At 40.2% G+C, this 20,978-nt stretch overlaps 1 protein-coding gene across 3 annotated transcripts in view; it reads left to right on the top strand.

Annotated features, from left to right (window-relative positions):
- CAMK4 (calcium/calmodulin dependent protein kinase IV) overlaps positions 1-20,978 on the top strand; it is a 261,315-nt gene that overhangs the window by 212,934 nt on the left and 27,403 nt on the right. For all 3 annotated transcript variants that reach the window (XM_086413409.1, XM_086413411.1, XM_086413410.1), the window contains 2 exons: positions 8,293-8,383; positions 10,370-10,444. In XM_086413409.1, the coding sequence (XP_086269535.1) occupies positions 8,293-8,383; positions 10,370-10,444 (166 nt within the window). The remainder of the gene's footprint in view (positions 1-8,292; positions 8,384-10,369; positions 10,445-20,978) is intronic.

The raw sequence follows: 20,978 nt of genomic DNA on the forward strand, positions 1-20,978 counted from the left end.
TCTCCCGGCAATCTTGATTCCAGCTTGTGCTTCATCCAGCCCAGCATTTCTCATGATGTACTCTGCATATAAGTTATATAAGCAGGCTGACAATATACAGCCTTGACGTACTCCTTTTCCTGTTTGGAACCAGTCTGTTGTTCCATGTCCAGTTCTAACTGTTGCTTCCTGACCTGCATGTAGGTTTCCAAGAGGCACATCAGGTGGCCTGGTATTCCCATCTCTTTCAGAATTTTCCACAGTTTATTGTGATCCACACAGTCAAAGTCTTTGGCATAGTCAATAAAGCAGAAATAGATGTTTTTCTGGAACTCTCTTGCTTTTTCGATGTTCAAGCTGGTTTTAGAAAAGGCAGAGGAACCAGAGATCAAGTTGCCAACATCCGCTGGATCATCTTTGTGCTTAGATATTTCTTAATCAGTTCTATGTCATTCATATGATATGGTAAAATGTCTTAATGCATTTTCCTATGAGTACACACTTTTGAGAAGCATTTTTCACTGTTAATATACTTTTCTTCCCCACTTCTCCATGTGCAGGGATCTCGATGTATCAAAATAAGATTAGGATTTGCTGGGATTAGAAGTGTATATTTATTTAAAAGCTAGTTTGAAAATAAGGAGCAGTGTTCCTATTATTCAGCTCTTTGTTGTTGTTCAGTCATTTAGCTGTATCTGATGCTTTGTGACCCCATGAACTACAACACGCCAGGCTTCCCTGTCCTTCACAGTGTTCTGGAACTTGCTCAAACTCATGTCCGTTGAGTTGGTGATGCCATCCAACCATCTCATCCTTGGTTGTCCCCTTCTCCTCCTGCCTTCAATCTTTCCCAGCATCAGGGTCTTTTCCAATGAGTCGGCTCTTCTCATCAGGTGGCCAAAGTATTGGAGCTTCAGCTTCAGCATCAGTCCTTCCAACAAATATTCAGGGTTGGCTTTATGACTTCTGATGCTATAAAACAGAATTTTTCAAAGATATTCTAGGGATTTTTTGAGGGTCACTGAAACCCCTTTCAGAGGGTCTGTGAAGTCAAAACCATTTCATCATAATATGAAAGCATTTCTCCTTACTTTCCAGTGGTCATGTATGAATGTGAGAGTTGAACCATAAAGAAAGCTGAGCACCAAAGAATTAATGCTTTTAAGCTATGATGCTGGAGAAGACTCTTGAGAGTCCCTTGGACTGCAAGGAGATCCAACCAGTCCATCCTAAAGGAAATCGACCATGAATATTCACTGGAAGGACTGATGCTGAAACGGAAGCTCTAATACTTTGGCCAAGAGCCAACTCATTGGAAAAGACCCTGATGCTGGGAAGGGTTGAGGGCAGAAGGAGAAGGGGACGGCAGAGGATGAAACGGTTGGATGGCATTGCCAACTCAGTGGACATGAGTTTGAGCAGGCTCTGGGAAATAGTGAAGAACAGGGAAGCCTGGTGCGCTGCCGTTCATAGGGTCACAAAAAGCCGGACACAACTTGCGGACTGAACAACAACAACATGGGCTGTGATTTTACGATGGAGAAATAAGTGCACATGAGAATCCAGCTGTTTCTGTCAAACCAGAAGTGAAAGAAATCTGTAAAACTTTAAAACAGTGGTATAGTACTCACTAGTTTCTTACCTTAGAAAATAGTTATTTATATTTTAAAATGTGTATATTGTCATGAGTTTATTGTTTTATTTTTAAATTAAAAGTAATTTTTTTATTTCTCAGTTTTAACTGCTTGCACAGTAACTAAATGTTAGGTAGAGCTCACATAAACAAAAGCTCTATGAGGTTCTTAAAATTTTAGCTGTAAAGAAGTTCTGAGACCAGAAAGTCTGAGAACCAGTGCTCCAGAAGCGTGGCTGCTTCCGATGACCGTGTCTCCTTGGGGGAGGCAGAGGATCATACTCCATGTTTGCCGTCTTCCTGGCTTCCCAACTGGAAATAATGTAAAGGTTAAAAGTAGTAACTATTGATCAAAGGCAATCAGTGAGTCTAAGCAAAAATAAAACTGCCATTTTGTCAATAAAGTCTCCCACACGTGTGGATGATTATATCATGAGTATTAAGTCTTTCCACACCAAGTCACTTACAGCAAATGATCCTTGCCTCTGTCTTTAAAAGTCGGGATCAGGACTGTTGGCATTCATTCTGTTATTTGCTTTTCAGTTTGTTCCTCTGGTAGTGCATGACTCCTAGATCTATTATTTTCTATAAAACTTTTCTTCTCTTATCTGTCTAGCTCTCCTTGGAGTGCCAAATAATGTTTTGTTTGTTTTGTCTTGCTTTTTTAAAATTTGCACTTAAAACACATAACCATCATTTTTGTTCAAGAAAGCTAGAACAACATTTAATGAAAATCTTTATATAATTAGTACTTTGCTGAACCAACATTTGTCCCTTCATCTCGTTTGCTGTTACTGTGCCACTGTTTTCAGTGTCATTTTCTTCCCCAAGCTATGGAGCTTCTAAACTGGGTTAGAAAATCAGTGTTTTCTCTTGATCTGTGCAATTCTTAGATATGTTCCAAAGCTATTGTACGAGACACTCACATCTCTGCCTTTCACACTCTAGGTACACAGAACATAGCATGTTCCTTCTCGGGGGTATGGTGTTTTCTTCCAGGGTATGATCTGAGGCTGAATGTAGTCTTCTATCACTCCTCCCCCGCCGCCCCCCCCACCCATCCTTACTAAACACCTTGTCTCTCCGCCAGCACTCTCCCCTGCTCTCCTTCTTTTTATTTCCGTCTCATCCCCACACTACACAGCCAAGCACTAAGTGGTCCTTGAGCTCCTGCTTGGGAATCCTGCATGGTCAGGTGCCCAGACCTGAACCCACCACCACAACATCCAGTTGGGACCTTCTAGGGATCTTGTAGCCTCTTTATCCTTCAGTTTTCTAATTTGCAGAACAAAAATTATGTGCTTCCATCATAAAGCTGCTGTGAAGTTTAAGTAAGCTAAGAGATCCAAAGGTGTTTATAATTGTGCTTGGAATGTATACTAAGTGTTTAGGACACGAATGGCAGTATTGTTCTCGTTCATTTGCTCAGTCGTGTCTGACTCTTTGCGACCCCATGGACTGCAGCACGCCAGGCCTCCCTGTCCATCACCAACTCCCAGAGTTCACCCAAACTCATGTGCATCGAGTCGGTGATGCCATCCAGCCATCTCATCCTATGTTGTCCCCTTCTCCTCCTGCCCCCAGTCCCTCCCAGCATCAGGGTCTTTTCCAGTGAGTCAACTCTTCACATGAGGTGGCCAAAGTGTTGGAGTTTCAGCTTCAGCATCAGTCCTTCCAATGAACACCCAGGACTGGTCTCCTTTAGGATGGACTGGTTGGATCTCCTTGCAGTCCAAGGGACTCTCAAGAGTCTTCTCCAACACCACAGTTCAAAAGCATCAATTCTTTGGTGCTCAGCTTTCTTCCCAGTCCAACTCTCACATCCATACGTGACCACAGGAAAAACCATAGCCTTGACTAACCTTTGTTGGCAAAATAATGTCTCTGCTTTTGAATATGCTATCTAGGTTGGTCATAACTTTCCTTCCAAGGAGTAAGTGTCTTTTAATTTCATGGCTTCAATCACCATTGATTAGACATGTACAAAGGCCAAACTTTATTTTTCCTCACTGTTGCTCTGACAGATAACCCTGTAAATCCAGCCTTCTCCTCAGTGAATAAAATTTCAGGCCATGCCCTATTTTTTCCAGTCCCCTTTGGATAGGAAAAGACCAACATTTTATTTTTTCCTTTTTAAATTTTTTTATTTTAATCAAGTATAGTTGTCAAGTGGGCCTTAGAAAGCATCACCACGAACAAAGCTAGTGGAGGTGATAGAATTCCAGTTGAGCTATTCCAAATCCTGAAAGATGATGCTGTGAAAGTGCTGCACTCAATATGCCAGCAAATTTGGAAAACTCAGCAGTGGCCACAGGGCTGGAAAAGGTCAGTTTTCATTCCAATCCCAAAGAAAGGCAATGCCAAAGAATGCTCAAACTACTGCACAATTGCACTCATCTCACACGCTGGTAAAGTAATGCTTAAAATTCTCCAAGCCAGGCTTCAGCAATATGTGAACTGTGAACTTCCTGATGTTCAAGCTGGTTTTAGAAAAGGCAGAGGAACCAGAGATCAAATTGCCAACATCTGCTGGATCATGGAAAAAGCAAGAGAGTTCCAGAAAAACGTCTATTTCTGCTTTGTTGACTATGCCAAAGACTTTGACTGTGGGGATCACAATAAACTGTGGAAAATTCTGAAAGAGATGGGAATACCAGACCACCTGATGTGCCTCTTGAGAAATTTGTATGCAGGTCAGGAAGCAACAGTTAGAACTGAACATGGAACAACAGACTGGTTCCAAATAGGAAAAGGAGTACGTCAAATCTGTATACTGTCACCCTGTTTATTTAACTTATATGCAGAGTACATCATGAGAAACGCTGGGCTGGAAGAAACACAAGTGGGAATCAAGATTGTGAGGAGAAATCTCAATAACCTCAGATATGCAGATGGCACCACCCTTATGGCAGAAAGTGAAGAGGAACTAAGAAGCCTCTTGATGAAAGTGAAAGTGGAGAGTGAAAAAGTTGGCTTAAAGCTCAACATTCAGAAAACAAAGATCATGGCATCTGGTCCCATCACTTCATGGGAAATAGATGGGGAAACAGTGGAAACAGTGTCAGACTTTATTTTTCTAGGCTCAAAAATCACTGCAGATGGTGACTTCAGCCATGAAATTAAAAGACGCTTACTCCTTGGAAGGAAAGTTGTGACCAACCTAGATAGCATATTAAAAAGCAGAGACATTACTTTGCCAACAAAGGTTCGTCTAGTCAAGGCTATTGTTTTTCCTGTGGTCATGTATGGATGTGAGAGTTGGACTATAAAGAAAGCTGAGTGCCAAAGAATTGATGCTTTTGAACTGTGGTGTTGGAGAAGACTCTTAAGAGTCCCTTGGACTGCAAGGAGATCCAACCAGTCCATTCTGAAGGACATCAGCCCTGGGATTTCTTGGGAAGGAATGATGCTAAAGCTGAAACCAGCACTTTGGCCACCTCATGGGAAGAGTTGACTCATTGGAAAAGACTTTGATGCTGGGAGGGATCGGGGGCAGGAGGAGAAGGGGACGACAGAGGATGAGATGGCTGGATGGCATCACTGACTCGATGGACATGAGTCTCAGTGAACTCCAGGAGTTGGTGATGGACAGGGAGGCCTGGAGTGCTGCGATTCATGGGGTCACAAAGAGTCAGACACGACTGAGCTACTGATCTGCTCTGCTCTGATCTGATAGTTGATTTACAATGTTGTGTTGCTTTCTGCTGTCCAGGAAAGTGATTCAGAATATAAAAAAATGATTCTTCTTTATATTCTTTTCCATTGTTGTTTATCACAGGATACTGGATGCAGTTCCCTGTCCTGTGCAGTAGGACCTTGTCTCTCCATTCTGTGTGTAATACTTCGCATCTGCTGATGCCAAACTCCTGGTCCATCCCTCACCCCCCTCCTTGACAGTCACAGATCTTTTCTCTCTATCTGTGAGTTTGTTTCTAATTCCTGCATAAGCTCATTTGTGTCATCATCTAGATTCCACATATAAGTGATATCATATGGTATTTGTCTGTATTTTTCTGACTTCCTTCACTTGGTATGACAGTCTCTAGTTGCACCCATGCTGTGCGGATGGCCTTGTTTTGTTCTTTAGTGGCTCAGTAGTATTGCTTTGTGTGTGTGTTCGACGTCTTCCTGTCCATTTACCTGTCAGTGGACATTCAGGTTGTTTCCGTGGTGTGGCTGTTGTGCTGTGAACACGAGGGTGCCCGTATCATTTTTATTGTAGTTTTGTCCAGATATATGCCCAGGAATAGGTTGCAGATCGTATGGCAATTCCAGTTTTAGTTTTTGAAGAACCTTCATAGTGTTATCCATAGTAGCTACACCAGTTTGCATTCCCACCAACAGTGTAAGAGGGTTCCCTTTTCTCCACACCCTCTTCAGCATTTGTCATTTGTAGACATTTTAATGGCAGCCGTTCTGACTGGTGTGAAGTGGGACATCATTGTAGTTTTGAGTTGCAGTTCTCTAATAATTAGTGATTATTGAGCATCTTTTCAAGAAAAGACCAAAATTTTAGACTCACCCAGTTTTAAATGTCTTACCTCCCCCACCCTGGGATCTGTAATTCATAAACATAGTGGTAGGGACTCCTGTTGGTTTCTGCTTTTCTCCTTCCTCTTTTCCAACCAGCTAGATACTGACTGTGGTTCTTCCAGGCTTGGGCTGTGAAGGCGATGATAAGGAACAGGATAGGAAATAGGGGATTAAAGCTTGGTCTTCCCTGGGCTGGTACTGGTGAGCTGGTACAGTGATCTCTGGTTGTGGCAGGTTACAAATGCCTGTTGTCTTCCCCTGTGGGACATCTTTGATAGCTCTGCAGGGACTCTTTGCAGGACAGTTCTCTCACTCCGGGTGATCTGAGTGGCCCTTCAGCTGCCTGCTGTCACCGCCCTCGGGTTCTGCTTTCTGTGATGCCGAGATGAGGTGGCATCACCCCCACGGGAGGCACTCCAGCAGAAGGACCTCCTCGGGGGACCCGTGTCCAGTGCCCTTCTGCACAGTCCACTCCAGGTCCGTGAGAAACGTGGTTCTCTGCCCAGCTGTCAGGTGAGGCCAGCTGAGTCTCACTGAGACGCTGTCCCTTCAGTCACCTGCTCCATCGGTTTACCAGTTTCATGAGTGAGCCAGGTATCAGTCCGTTTCCTCAGACCACTAAGTGACACATATCAGGTGACCTTGAAGCTTTTTATCCTCTTTTACTTGGCTTGAGTAGAAAGAAAGAATGACCTCCTCTGTTCCTCTATGCCAAAGGAAAGGAGAAAAGCACCTTGGCAACTTTTTCTCTTAACGCAACAGAAAGACAGGCAAGGGATTTGAATAGGCAATTTATAAAAAGGAAAGTGTATAAAGAGAAGCTGGACTATATGAGTAAACAGAGAAAGAGAAATTAAACCAAACTTCAGATATAAGTTTTATATTCCAGTTCAGCAGAAGTTAAAAATATAAATTTGCTATTTAGATATTAGGAAAATGTATACACTTACACTTTTATGTGACTAAATATTGTTGGAGTCTTTTAGGAAAGTGATTTTGCAGTACATATTAAAGTTAAAAATCTATATACCTTGTGACCACATCAGACCTGGTTTCAGGTATCTATCCTAGAGAATATCAGCAAAAATGCTCACGTTTCCAAGTATTGAAGATTTATTACTGCATTATTTGTAATTTTTAAAAATTTGAATGTCCATCAAAGTGGAAATAGCAAAATAAAAAGTGATATATCCCACAAAGAAGGAATACAAGGGCTAAATAAAATAAGCTGTGGTGACATACGGGAAAGATTTTTAAAGATGTTGTTAAAAAAATAAAAGCAGTGTGAAAGTTTTTATTAGTGATACATTTATGTAAGAAAATGGAAAAATCAGGTATATGTCTTTGTATGCATGTACTCGTATTCGTAACTGCATAGAGGAGAGTTCAGACCATCTCCAACCGATGAATGCCTGCTTTTGGAGGGGATGTGGATGTCCCCTGGAGGAGAAGCAGGGTCAGGTAGAGCTTTAACATTCACAACAAGAATGTGCTACGTGTGTGATTGCACATGATTTACAAAAGAATTTAAAATATAATAAAACGAATGTTAGAGGTGATCTCTAAAATAATATCAATGATAGCTGGATATACTAATCCTCAAAGAGCCTATGAGAGCATTTATTGTCATTAAACAATATTTATCATATTAAAGGTAGTTCTCTATAGTAATTACTCACGTCTGAATGTCTGTTCAAACAATAATTATGAAGGCTTTGCTATGGTTGTGAGCTTCTAAGATGATACACAGAATTATGTCTTTCAGATAATAAATCAGACAAATTTCAACACAGGGCATGTTGACTTTATTATTTATAATAGTAAGTAGCCAATTGATCTGATATGATAATATGCATATGAGAACTGTAACTAATATTCTCTGAGAAGTAAATATTTTATTTGTGGCCATCGCTTCTATATAATTTAAATTGCATTTCATTTTTAGGAAACTATGTATAAGCTATTCTCAAATGACATATAATTTAAAACTCATTCACCTTTATGGTGTTTATTTTAAAATTTTAATATGTGTGTGTTTGAATTATATAACTTAGTAAAGATTATTATAATTCTGGAAAGATTAAATATAAACGTTGGCCCCATAAATATAATTACATGACTGTTACTTCATTATTGTCCATATTTAGTATCTACATGAAAATGGGATTGTCCATCGTGATCTCAAACCAGAGAATCTTCTCTATGCAACTCCAGCACCAGATGCACCACTCAAAATTGGTAAGGGTATTTCCTGATGTCTTATTACCCCTGTTCCCAAAGCAGAAGAAATTTATTCCATGGAATTTGTAAATATTGCTCTATCAGGTTTTGTCTCCATTCAGTTTCCTCAAATAATGAAGTCTGTTTCCTAGAATATCAACTTGAATTAATTTGTGCCAGTTGGTACTTTATAGCTGGACACACAAAGGAATCACAGCCCTTGGAAAAGACAGGGACTTCAGGAGGTGACCTTATATTTTGAAGATAAGTTTATTATAGAAGAAAATCACAGATTATGTAGCACTTCTTTTTGGTTATCAACTTTTATCACAAGTTAGTTGGAGTTTAATTTTAGCTAATGAAGAACTCTGACACAAAATGCTTAGAACATATCAGTGTACTTTTGGCTCTGAGTCATTTGTTTATATGAACAGAGATAAGTTGAGATCTGTATTTCTCAACGTGCACTCCACAGAACGCCAGTTCTCAGTGAACGAGGGTGGATGAGCCCCTTGGGGGATGAGTATGGAGGTGCTGGGTTTGGTCAAGCCAGTCAGGGAACACTGAGTCATAGCTAAGCCAGGCTTTATGTCTGCAGGGCTTTCAGAAAGTTAGAAGTGCTAATGTGTGGGCTTAACATCTAAATTAGTGTCGGTAAGGCTCTTCCCAAACCTTATTTGGAAACCTTGATTTGTGTTTTTTTCCCCCAGTAAGAACTTAAAGAACTACAGAGATGATTTGGGAAATTCTGATCTACCCAAAGAGATCAGTAAATCAGCATTTTAGAAAAAAATGTATATTAAATTTTACTTTCCTTGTCCCTTACAAAGCAAATCTTTGTTTACAAAAATAATTATAAAATTTATTTTGGATTCTTTGGAGAAGCTGTTCTAAATCCTCTGAAGGGCACTACTCTTTTGGTGCTGTCTTTTATAACGCTAATCTGATGAGTTCACTGCATTTATGTTAACGTTTTTGAAAATTAAGTTGTACATATCATGGGAAAGCTCAGACAACGTAATGTGCTTTATGAGCCAAGAACCTAAAGGAAAAATGCCGACGTCCTGCTGGGCCGCCGGCCTGTTCTCTCCTGAAAGGCAGCGGGCAGCAGGGAGGCTTCCGTTTTGTTGCTTCCCTTAACAGCACTTTCAAAGATTTTATCCTTAAAGAGATTTCTTTAAACGGATGGATAGATACTAATTTAGCAGGGAGAGCCTTCCTTTCTGAAGGACTTCCTGTTGCTTTTTCTGATAAGGATCAGCACCTCCATGGAAATGTGGGTTTATCTTTGAAGTCTAAAATGGCATCAGTTCTGCACCTGCCTCTCTTGAAGAATGCCCTTGAACTGTTTCCTGAGGTTTCTTGGGTGAAAGAGATGTAGCCCAGCAAATAGAGTATAATAGCAACTTTTGATCATGTTTTATCTAGGTAATATTCTGAGAAATAAATAAAAAGGATTTTTGCGCAAAGTTACATGTTCTTCATATGAGAGTAAATTCTTATCCATCAAATACACTAAAGAATGAAACCATTTATTTTGAAGCAGAATAAACCTTTTATATTTCTGTTCATTTTCTTGACATTTATGAAAGTCTAATTTTTTTATTCTGATTTCTTAGATGGATTAAAGTTCTGATTTTATTAGTAATCCTATGCTGTCGTTAAGAGTTAGTTTCAAATCTTAGAATTAACATTATACAAAATATATCCATCGCATCTATTATTTCCAGAAGAAATAGCTTATTTACTAAAAGTAAGTAATTACAGAGAAAACATAAAATATATATTGGAGTCATGGGGTAAACTTTTTTCCAATTTAACGCCAGACTTAAATTATTATTTAGTTTTTTTAGTTTACTCTCCCAAATGGCTGTCCTCTATATCCACCCCAATATCAAATACAGAAACAAACAAGTTTTGTTTTGAATAATAAAATAGTAATCTGTCATCTTATAAAAGCTGAGAAAATACTCATTTCATTAATTTTTTTTCTTGTCTTCTTAGCTGATTTTGGACTCTCCAAAATCGTAGAACATCAAGTACTCATGAAGACAGTATGTGGAACCCCAGGGTACTGCGGTATGTTCTGTAATACTGATTGATATTTTACTTCTTTGTATTCAAAGTCCTAATATCTCTATTTGAGACATAATTTGATACGAGTCTCCATGAGGAAGGTGTTTATAAATGACACTCAGACCAGCTCTTGCTCTGCATGAGGGGTTCAATGATGTTGATTTTAGGGTGCCCCTGCAGGACAGCAGGGAGGTGGGAACCAGGAGAGGAATAGAAGCTCTGTGCCTGGGGACCAGGAGAAGGGACAGGAGCTCTGTGATTGGGGACCAGGAGAGGAACAGGAGCTCCGCGCCTGGGGACCCAGGAAGAAGTAACAGGAGCTCTGCGCCTGCCTTTCAGGGAGTAGCTGCTCTTCTACTCAGGAGTAGAAACAGACTCTCCAGGGCAAAGAACAGGGAAATACCTTTGTGATTGGGATTAAAGCCATGAACCCTTTGTCACTTTACTCACGTGCTGTTTGTTAGGAAGGTGTGTGAGGAGACGTGTCGTTCATTCTGATGGTGTGCAGGACTGCAGGGAGCGAGGGTGGCCCCTGGTTCTCATTGATGGCCCTGGTCTAGCCTCACTAGAAGGGCAATAGGTGGGGTTTCCCAGCCAGAGGCCCTGGAGATAACACAGTCCTCACATCCTTGCCCATCCTCCCAGCCTCCTGGAACGGGCTGAAGGCACCCTGAGTACAGGCCACAGTCCGGAGACAGAACAATAGCGTTTGATCCAAGACAGCATGAAGCTCGTCCCCCTTTTTTTTCTTGATGACTCTCTCAATCTGGCAACAAGCTAAAAGCCAATAAAGCTTATAAGAATTTCTCAAGTTTTTCTGACTCATGAATACATCACAAATTAATTAAACTCTGTGTTACAAAGAAAAGAGACAAGATTTCAAGTTACCAGTCGTAAAACTATCTATCATTTTCTCTTAAAACTATCTCTCATTTTCTCTTAGGGCCGTCATTTTTTTATACAAATCTTCCTTCACTTACTCATATGTTCACCTGCTGTATTCAAGTCAGTGCTTGGCACCAGGAAGATGCATTTTCTTGCCCCCTCCCCCACTCCCATGGGCTCAGAATCTGTAAGGAACGAACGTGAAACCAAACATGTATACCTTGAGGAATGCCATGTTATGCTTTTGGAAAGGCCATTATGGAAACATAGGAGAAGGGTGGTTTCAGCGTTATCTGTCCTATTCTTCTATGGGATTTATGTTTGTTAGTCACATCATGTCATAAGTAGACACGGAAGAACGACATTACTAACTCATTTTAACAACTTTTGAATTCACAGAAGTCAGACTGGAACAGTGCATTAAGAAAGCCACTGAAGGAAATGCATGATTAAATGTAGGATTCACAGAATGTTAGTGCTAGAAGGAACTTTAGTATTCATCTAGTAACATTCTCATTTTACTAAGGTCAAAAGAGTATGACTTCCTCAAGATTCCAAGTCTAGTTACTAGAGGATCAGGGATGAGAATCCAGGTATTCGAGGTCCTAAAAACAGAATTACAGAAGGAGGTGGAGCTAACCCATTCCAGTGCTCTTGCTGGGGTAATCCCATGGATGGAGGACTCTGGCAGGCTGTAGTCCATGGGGTCAACAGGAGTCAGACACAGCTGAGTACATACACATCACACTAATCAAAAAAGCAACATAGAAAAATCAATATAGTTTCCCTTCATAGCAGTATATATCATTTACAACTTTCAGTTTAAAATGTTCCTTATTTTAATTTTTGAAACCTCAGAAGTGTGGGTCATTGTAAGAAGTGAAAATCCGAACATTGTTGCTCAGTCGCTCAGTCATGTCTGACTCTTTGCCGCCCTATGGATGGCAGCAGAGAAAGACAGGGAACGTCCTCCACCATCTCCCGGAGTTCACTCAGACTCACGTATCTCGAGTCGGTGATGCCATCCCACCACCTCATCCTTGTCATCCCCTTCTCCTCCCACCTTCAATCTTTCTTAGCATCAGGGTCTTTCCAATGAGTCAGTTTCTCACATCAGGTATCCAAAATATTGGAGCTTCAGTTTCAGCATCAGTTCTTCCAGTGAATATTCAGGGTTGATCTCCTTTAGGATGGACTGGTTTGATCTCCTTGCAGTCCAAGGGACTCTGAGGAGTCTTTTCCAGCACCACAGTTGCAAAGTATCAGTCCTTCGGTGCTCAGCCTTCTTTATGGTCCAACTCTCATATCCGTGCGTAACTACTGAAAAAAACCATAGCTTTGACTACATGGATCTTTGTCAGCAAAGTAATGTCTCTGCTTTTTAATACACTGTCTATGTTTGTCATAGCTTTTCTTCCAAGGAGCAAGCATCTTTTAATTTCATGGCTACAGTCACCATCCACTGTGATTGTGGAGCCCAGGAAACTAAAATCTGTCACTATTTCTACTTTCTCCAAACATAAGACAGATGTTGATTTCTCTGATACACTGGAGATCTGGAGGTAGGCGGTCCAGGTGGGTTCCACAGCTATGGCTCTGCAGGTGTGGTGGATCTCAGTGTCAGGGATTCAGACTTTTTCTGTCTTACTCTACCATTCCTGAGTATGTTGCCTCACAGTCCAAAATGACTGCTTGAAATCAGTCATTACATCTGCATTCTACAACCAGAAGAAATAAACTCTACGAAAGCACATTTTCATGTTAAATGCACTTCCGGAAGCCCCACGTGTCACTTCCACTTGTATCTTATGTGCCAGTACTTAGTTCCAGCCCCAGAAGACCAGAGAAACTGCCAGTACATCCTTACTGGACATGCCGCAGTCCCTCGTGAACTCGGGGTCTGTTAGCAGAGTGAGTGCTGCACCAGACAACTGTCTCTACCACAGGCTTACGAGCGAGATTGTCATTCTCAGAAAAACTGTGGAAACCATTACAGTATGTTCCCTTTAGCCATCCTCTTCTTCTGTTTTTATACTTTTATTTTCCTTAACTGTTGCCTGACGACCTGTCCATCACCCTTCCTTCTAATCGTGCCATATGAACTTCTCCTTTCTCTAATTCATATGTCCTTGTTTGACCTCATCCTGAATTTCTTTCCTGCTTCCAGATCTCCAACAACACGGGGAAAAGAAGAACCCTGAGTTCTCTACTGTATACCAGTGGGGCGGCCCATTTTGACCCTTCATTGCTGACCAGTTGACAGAAACATTGAAAGAGGATTGAGGAGAGAATGAGACAACAAATTAAGGGTTTCCCACAACAGTAAAGCTGGTGGTCAACTTAGTAATTGCTATCTAATACTGAATTCTAAGTATTCCAGGGAGATAGGAAGGTTAGAGAAATCCTCTGAGAACTGAGCAGCCTGAAATGGAAGGATCAGGGAGAAATTACCCTAGTAATCTCTCAGAGTCCCTTCTGGGACTGAGATAGCAGAGTCCTTTCAACAGCTTATTAATAATAGTGATAAGAGCAAGTCTTTCTTGTGACAGTACAAAATGGTCATTCCCAGTCAGTCAGTTCAGTCACTTAGTCGTGTCTGACTCTTTGCGAGCCCGTGGACTGCAGCACACCAGGCCTCCCTGTCCATCACCGGCTCCCAGTGTTCACTAAAACTCATGTCCATCGAGTCAGTGATGCCATCCAACCATCTCATCATATTGGGCACCTACCTACCTGGAGAGTTCATCATTCATTGTCCTGTCTTTCTGCCTTTTCATATTGTTCAGGGGGTTCTCAAGGCAAGAACACTGACATGGTTTGCCATCCCCTTCTCCAGTGGACATTTTGTCAGGACTCTCCACCATGAGCTGTGGGGTGGCCCCACACGGCGTGGCTCCTAGTTTCAGTGAGTTAGACAAGGCTGTGGTCATGTGATCAGATTGGTTAGTTTTCTGTGATTGTGGTTTTCAGTTTGGTCATTCTCTGAATAAATGATTGATCCATGTTGATTCACTATGAATGAATGATTCATTCACTGGTAAAATGAACACTGAATGTGTTAATAGACTCCATGTTAGTCACTGAGATTATGAGTGAACACAGTATGATCTTACCCTTCAAGGATCTCATAGGCTATAAAAGAAGAAATATCTGTACAGGATAAATCAGAATTTGTTGTGATAAATTACATACTTATCTGAGCCTAAGGCTCAAGGATGCAGAGGGGAGTGAGTAATTAATCCTTCTTAGGTGGGCCTTTACGGAGGAGGGACACTGGAGAATTGGTAGGAGTTCAGCGAGTGAAGAGGCGGCCATAGACCTTTGTCAGCAAGCACAGGGACAGAGAAGGCAGGCGAGTGGCAGCATCTGGCAGCTCCAGGGACTATTTGCTGCTCGGTCACTTTGCATGACTACAGCATGGAGTCTTCAGTACCAAGAATGCAGATGGACTTGGAAAAGTAGGATGCACCAAATTTTAAAAGAATCTGTGCACTAGGCCAGGGGATTGAGACTCGCTTTGGGGGATAATATTGACCCAACAAAGGTTCCTCATCAGAGCAATTATATTTTAAAATCAAGTCTGTTTTATCAATATCCTGATAATGACATTATGACAAATGAATCTGAGAGAGAAGAGAGATCAAAGAAGACAAATTAGAAAGCTATTGTAGGTGCTCTTTCCTGTCAATCCAGTCATTTATTTTTTAACATAAAATTATTATAAAAATACTATTTCCAACTCTTGCTTTGCCATCTTATGAGACAATGCTCTTAAGGCGATGCTGTCTCATAAGAGAGGCTTGTTTTCCATTTGTTTTTCCCTGGCAGATATCCACATCACCCTCGGGGCTGGGTAACGGGGTAGAGGGAGCTGAGTGGTTGAGCGAGATCGAGGCAATCCATCCACTGCGCTGGAGGCAGAGGCTCCCCCAGGAAGGTGTGGTTTGCTGAACCACACGACAGAAGGAAGCAGCAAGGGTGCTGCAGCAGGAGGGGGTCAGAGAGGAAATAAACGTGCTTTCAGGCTCCGAAGTGCTAGACTCACACTGCAGTTGTAGAGGCCAAGGCAGGCTTAGAAATAAAAACAGGAAAGTTTGATTACTTAATTTAAAAGGCAGGGTTCATAATATATATAAGCAGACATATATATTCATACAGTCTCTTGATCCAAAGGAAATACAATAGAATATTAACCCCAAGAGGGGGCAGGGGGGCAAGATTTTAAGGACCCGGTAACACTGGGGCACGGGCAGCAGGCAGCCTAGAGCAGAGAGAAGGTGCAGAGATGTGAATTGTTTCAACTTAATGTGATAATATGTCTATTCATCTGTCTCACAAACAATGAGACCTTTTATAGGTAAGGCTGAAGCCCTCTTTGAGGATCACCCTCAGTTCCAGCCCTTTCTCCCCATACCACATATAAGTACTGGTTTGTGTGTGTGTTTGTTTGTTTGTTTTAAGTTCATTGCAAAAAGAAAGTCATCATTGTGAGTATCAGTTTTCCATGTAGCCTTCTGAGAATATTTGGGTGAGGAGGGAACTGTCCCTTTATAGAAAGTGCTGAAAATGAGATCTAAGTGCAAGACTGGCGGAAATCACAGTCACGCTGTGAAAAGCACGACTTTACACAGAGACTTTGCGTTTACCTTGGACGGTGACAGAGAAGGGAGGCTGAGCTTGCTTCTTGCTTGATGTAAGGACGATTGTGTCCTCTGTGAATTATTCTTATGTACACTCTGTCGGATATCTTGAAGGCTTTTTCAATTACATCTTTGGAGAGAGTAGGTGTTTATGTTATACCATGTGTCATTTGTTAGGAAATTAAAAAAGGAAAGCTATCCAATCAGTCTCACTTACAGAACTTTTGCCCCAGGCTATTAATAACAGAGGGTTCTCCTATAAAAGAATCTCAAAGGAAAAAAGATCACAGATACTGTGTGTTTAAGCAAATACTCATTATTTCCTGGGAAATGTGCCCAGTCGAAACAGAACTCCAGGCCAGAAAACTAAAATTTGTGATTCAGATAAATGGAATCAATGACTAATACTCTGAAATACTCCATGAAGTATTCAACGTTGAAGAAATTCTCAGAATCTTGTTGGGAATAGAAATAGGTCTCAAGAAAAAAAATATCCATTGGGCATGGCTCCTGATAAATGTGTTACAATGTAACTATGCAGTACTACTTCCAGAATATCTTAACTGGTTGAGATATTTAAAGCTTGAAGTTTGTGGGTGTTCTGCAGGTGGTGACTATAGCCATGAAATTAAAAGATGCTTGCTTCTTGGAAAAAAAGCTATGACTAACCTAGACAGCATATTAAAAAGCAGAGACGTTACTTTGCTGACAAAGGTCCGTCTGTCTCGTCAAAACTATGGTTTTTTCAGTAGTCATGTATGGATGTGAGAGTTGAACTATAAAGAAAGCTGAGTGCCAAAGAATTGATGCTTTTGAACTGTGGTGTTGGAAAAGACTCTTGTGAGTCCCCTGGACTGCAAGGAGATCCAACCAGTCCATTCTAAAGGAATCAACCCTGAATGTTCATCAGAAGGACTGATGTTGAAGCTGAAACTCCAATACTTTGGCCACCTGATGTGAAGAACTGACTTATTTGAAAAGACCCTGATGCTGGGAAAGATTGAAGGTGGGAGGAGAAGGGGACGACAGAGGATAAGATGGCTGTATAGCATCACAGACTCAACGGACATGAGTTTGAGTAAACTCCAGGAGTTGGTGATGGACAGGGAGGCCTGGCCTGCTGCAGTCCATGGGGTCACAAAGAGTTGGACACAACTGAGCGACTGAACTTAACTGAAACATACCCACGCCCATCATAGAGAAGAAATACAAGATGTTAGAGTAGAAAAGAAAAACCAGTATGGAAGTGGTTATATAAAAGAATGTTTCTGTCTAATATCAATTATCTAATTTATTCATAGACTTAGTTAACTGAATTATGTATCTTCATATTTTATATCCCTACTTGTGTATTTATCCACATTCTTTTTTTTCCCAAGATTGTATAAAGAATTTTATTTGAGGGTTTTTTAAGTTGAACTTTTGTTGTTGTTGATGTTTTTGTTTTGTTTTTCAGAAAATAGCAAAAATCAAACCGGAATAAAACTAAGTGCTTTAGAGAACAGTAAATGTTGCTATATTCTCTTCTCTGCTGCACAATCAAAATAAACATGATTTAATAATTTTATACTAATTTTTATTTTACTTTTTGAAGGCATGATTAGCATCTGTTTTAGTTTTAAACGTTTATTTTGTTTCATAATCTTTCCTTTTTAAAATTATTTATTTTAATTGGAGGCTAATTACTTTACAATATTGTAGTGGGTTTTGCCATACATTGACATGAATCAGCCATGGGTGTACACGTGTCCCCCATCCTGAAACCCCTCCCACCTCCCTCCCCATCCCATCCCTCTGGGTTGTCCCAGTGCACCAGCTTTGAATGCCCTGTTTCATGCATTGCACTTGGACTGGTGATCTGTTTCACATATGGTAAAATATTCAGGTTCCAGAAGCTATTAAGAATTTATTTCCTCTTGGCATTTGCCAGGTCTAATTATTATAGGGATAATCTTACTTTGTCACCACATTGATATATTCTAAAGAAATAACCTATTCCATTCACTGTACCAGAATTAGAATTTTTTGAGCAGTCTACAGTCAGAAGAGATTTCTGTCCACATGCAGATACATTACCATGAAAAATATTGGAAAATTTAAATGAGTAAAAGATGTAAATCTAATAGTCTAAACTACAAACTTTCTTTTCTTCCTTTGTCTTACTCATTTTATTTATTTATTTTTTTAGTATAAATTTATTTTAATTGGAGGCTAATTACTTTACAATATTGTATTGGTTTTGGCATACATCAACATGAATCTGCCACAGGTATACACGTGTTCCCCATCCTGAAGCCCCCTCCCACCTACCTCCCCATACCATCCTTCTGGGTCATCCCAGTGCACCAGCCCCAAGCATCCTGTAACATGCATCAAACCTAGACTGGTGATTTGTTTCACATATGACATTATACATGTTTCAATGCCATTCTCCCAAATCATCCCACCCTCACCCTCTCCCACAGAGTCCAAAAGACTGTTCTATACATCTGTGTCTCTTTTGCTGTCTCGCATACAAGGTTATCATTACCATCTTTCTAAATTCCATATATATGCGTTAGTATACTGTATTGGTGTTTTTCTTTCTGGCTTACTTCACTCTGTATAATAGGCTCCACTTTCATCCACCTCATTAGAACTGATTCAGATGTATTCTTTTTAATTGCTGAGTAATACTCCATTGTATATATGTACCACAGCTTTCTTATCCATTTGTCTGCTGATGGACATCTAGGTTGCTTCCATGTCCTGGCTATTATAAACAGTGCTGCAGTGAACATTGGGGTACACGTGTCTCTTTCAATTCTGGTTTCCTCAGTGTGTATGCCCAGCAGTGGGATTGCTGGGTCGTATGGTAGTTCTCTTTCCAGTTTTTTAAGGAATCTCCACACTGTTCTCCATAGTGGCTGTACTAGTTTGCATTCCCACCAACAGTCTAAGAGAGTTCCCTTTTCTCCACACCCTCTCCAGCATTTGTTTCTTGTAGACTTTTGGATAGCAGCCATTCTGACTGGCGTGAAATGGTCCTCATAGTGGTTTTGATTTGCATTTCTCTGATAATGAGTGATGTTGAGCATCTTTTCATGTGTTTGTTAGCCATCTGTATGTCTTCTTTGGAGAAATGTCTATTTAGTTCTTTGGCCCATTTTTTGATTGGGTCATTTATTTTTCTGGAATTGAGCTACAGAAGTTGCTTATATATTTTGGGGATTAATTCTTTGTCAGTTGCTTCATTTGCTATTATTTTCTCCCATTCTGAAGGCTGTCTTTTCACCTTGCTTATAGTTTCCTTTGTTGTGCAGAAGGTTTTAATTTTAATTAGGTCCCATTTGTTTATTTTTGCTTTTATATCCAGTATTCTGGGAGGTGGGCCATAGAGGGTCCTGCTGTGATTTATGTCAGAGAGTGTTTTGCCTATGTTCTACTCTAGGAGTTTTATAGTTTCTGGTCTTATGTTTAGATCTTTAATGCATTTTGAGTTTATGTTTGTGTATGGAGTTAGAAAGTGTTCTAGTCTCAGTCTTTTACAAGTGGCTGACCAGTTTTCCCAGCACCACTTGTTGAAGAGATTGTCTTTTCACCATTTTATATTCTTGCCTCCTTTGTCAAAGATAAGGTGTCCATAGGTGCATGGATTTATCTCTGGGCTTTTTAGTTTGTTCCATTGATCTATATTTCTGTCTTTGTGCCAGTACCATACTGTCTTGATGACTATGGCTTTGTAGTAGAGCCTGAAGTCAGGCAGGTTGATTCCTCCAGTTCCATTCTTCTTTCTCAAGATTGCTTTGGCTATTCGAGGTATTTTGTATTTCCATACAAACTGTGAAATTATTTGTGCTAGCTCTGTGAAAAATACCGTTGGTAGCTTGATAGGGATTGCATTGAATCTATAAATTGCTTTGGGTAGTATACTCATTTTCACTATATTAATTCTTCCAATCCATGAACATGGTATATTTCTCCATCTATTAGTGTCCTCTTTGATTTCTTTCACCAGTGTTTTATAGTTTTCTATGTATAGGTCTTTTGTTTCTTTAGGTATATATATTCCTAAGTATTTTATTCTTTTCATTGCAATGGTGAATGGAATTGTTTCCTTAATTTCTCTTTCTGTTTTCTCATTATTCGTGTATAGGAATGCAAGGGATTTCTGTGTGTTTATTTTATATCCTTCAACTTTACTATATTCATTGATTAGCTCTAGTAATTTTCTGGTAGCTAGTCTTTAGGGTTTTCTATGTAGAGGATCGTGTCATCTGCAAACAGTGAGAGTTTTACTTCTTCTTTTCCAATTTGGATTCCTTTTATTTCTTTTTCTGCTCTGATTGCTGTGGCCAAAACTTCCAAAACTATCTTGAATAGCAGTGGTGAGAGTGGGCACCCTTGTCTTGTTCCTGACTTTAGGGGAAATGCTTTCAATTTTTCACCATTGAGGATACTGTTTGCTGTGGGTTTGTCATATATAGCTTTTATTATGTTGAGGTATGTTCCTTCTATTCCTGCTTTCTGGAGGGTTTTTATCATAAATGGAGGTTGAATTTTGTCAAAGGCTTTCTGTGCATCTATTGAGATAATCATATGGCTTTTATTTTTCAATTTGTTAATGTGGTGTATTACATTGATTGATTTGCAGATATTGAAGAATCCTTGCATCCCTGGGATAAAGCCCACTTGTTCACTATGTATGATCTTTTTAATGTGTTGTTGGATTGTGATTGCTAGAATTTTGTTAAGGATTTTTGCATCTATGTTCACCAGTGATATTGGCCTGTAGTTTTCTTTTTTTGTGGGATCTTTGTCAGGTTTTGGTATTAGGGTGATGGTGGCCTCATAGAATGAGTTTGGAAGTTTGCCTTCCTCTGCAATTTTCTGGAAGAGTTTGAGTAGGATAGGTGTTAGCTCTTCTCTAAATTTTTGGTAGAATTCAGCTGTGAAGCCATCTGGACCTGGGCTTTTGTTTGGGGGAAGATTTCTGATTACATTGTCAATTTCTGTGCTTGTGATGGGTCTGT

The sequence above is a fragment of the Bos grunniens genome, chromosome 7, assembly GCF_055505025.1.
Source record: "Bos grunniens cultivar Pamir isolate PY7600 chromosome 7, Bosgru_T2T1.0, whole genome shotgun sequence".
In the NCBI taxonomy this organism is placed as follows: Eukaryota; Metazoa; Chordata; class Mammalia; order Artiodactyla; family Bovidae; genus Bos; species Bos grunniens.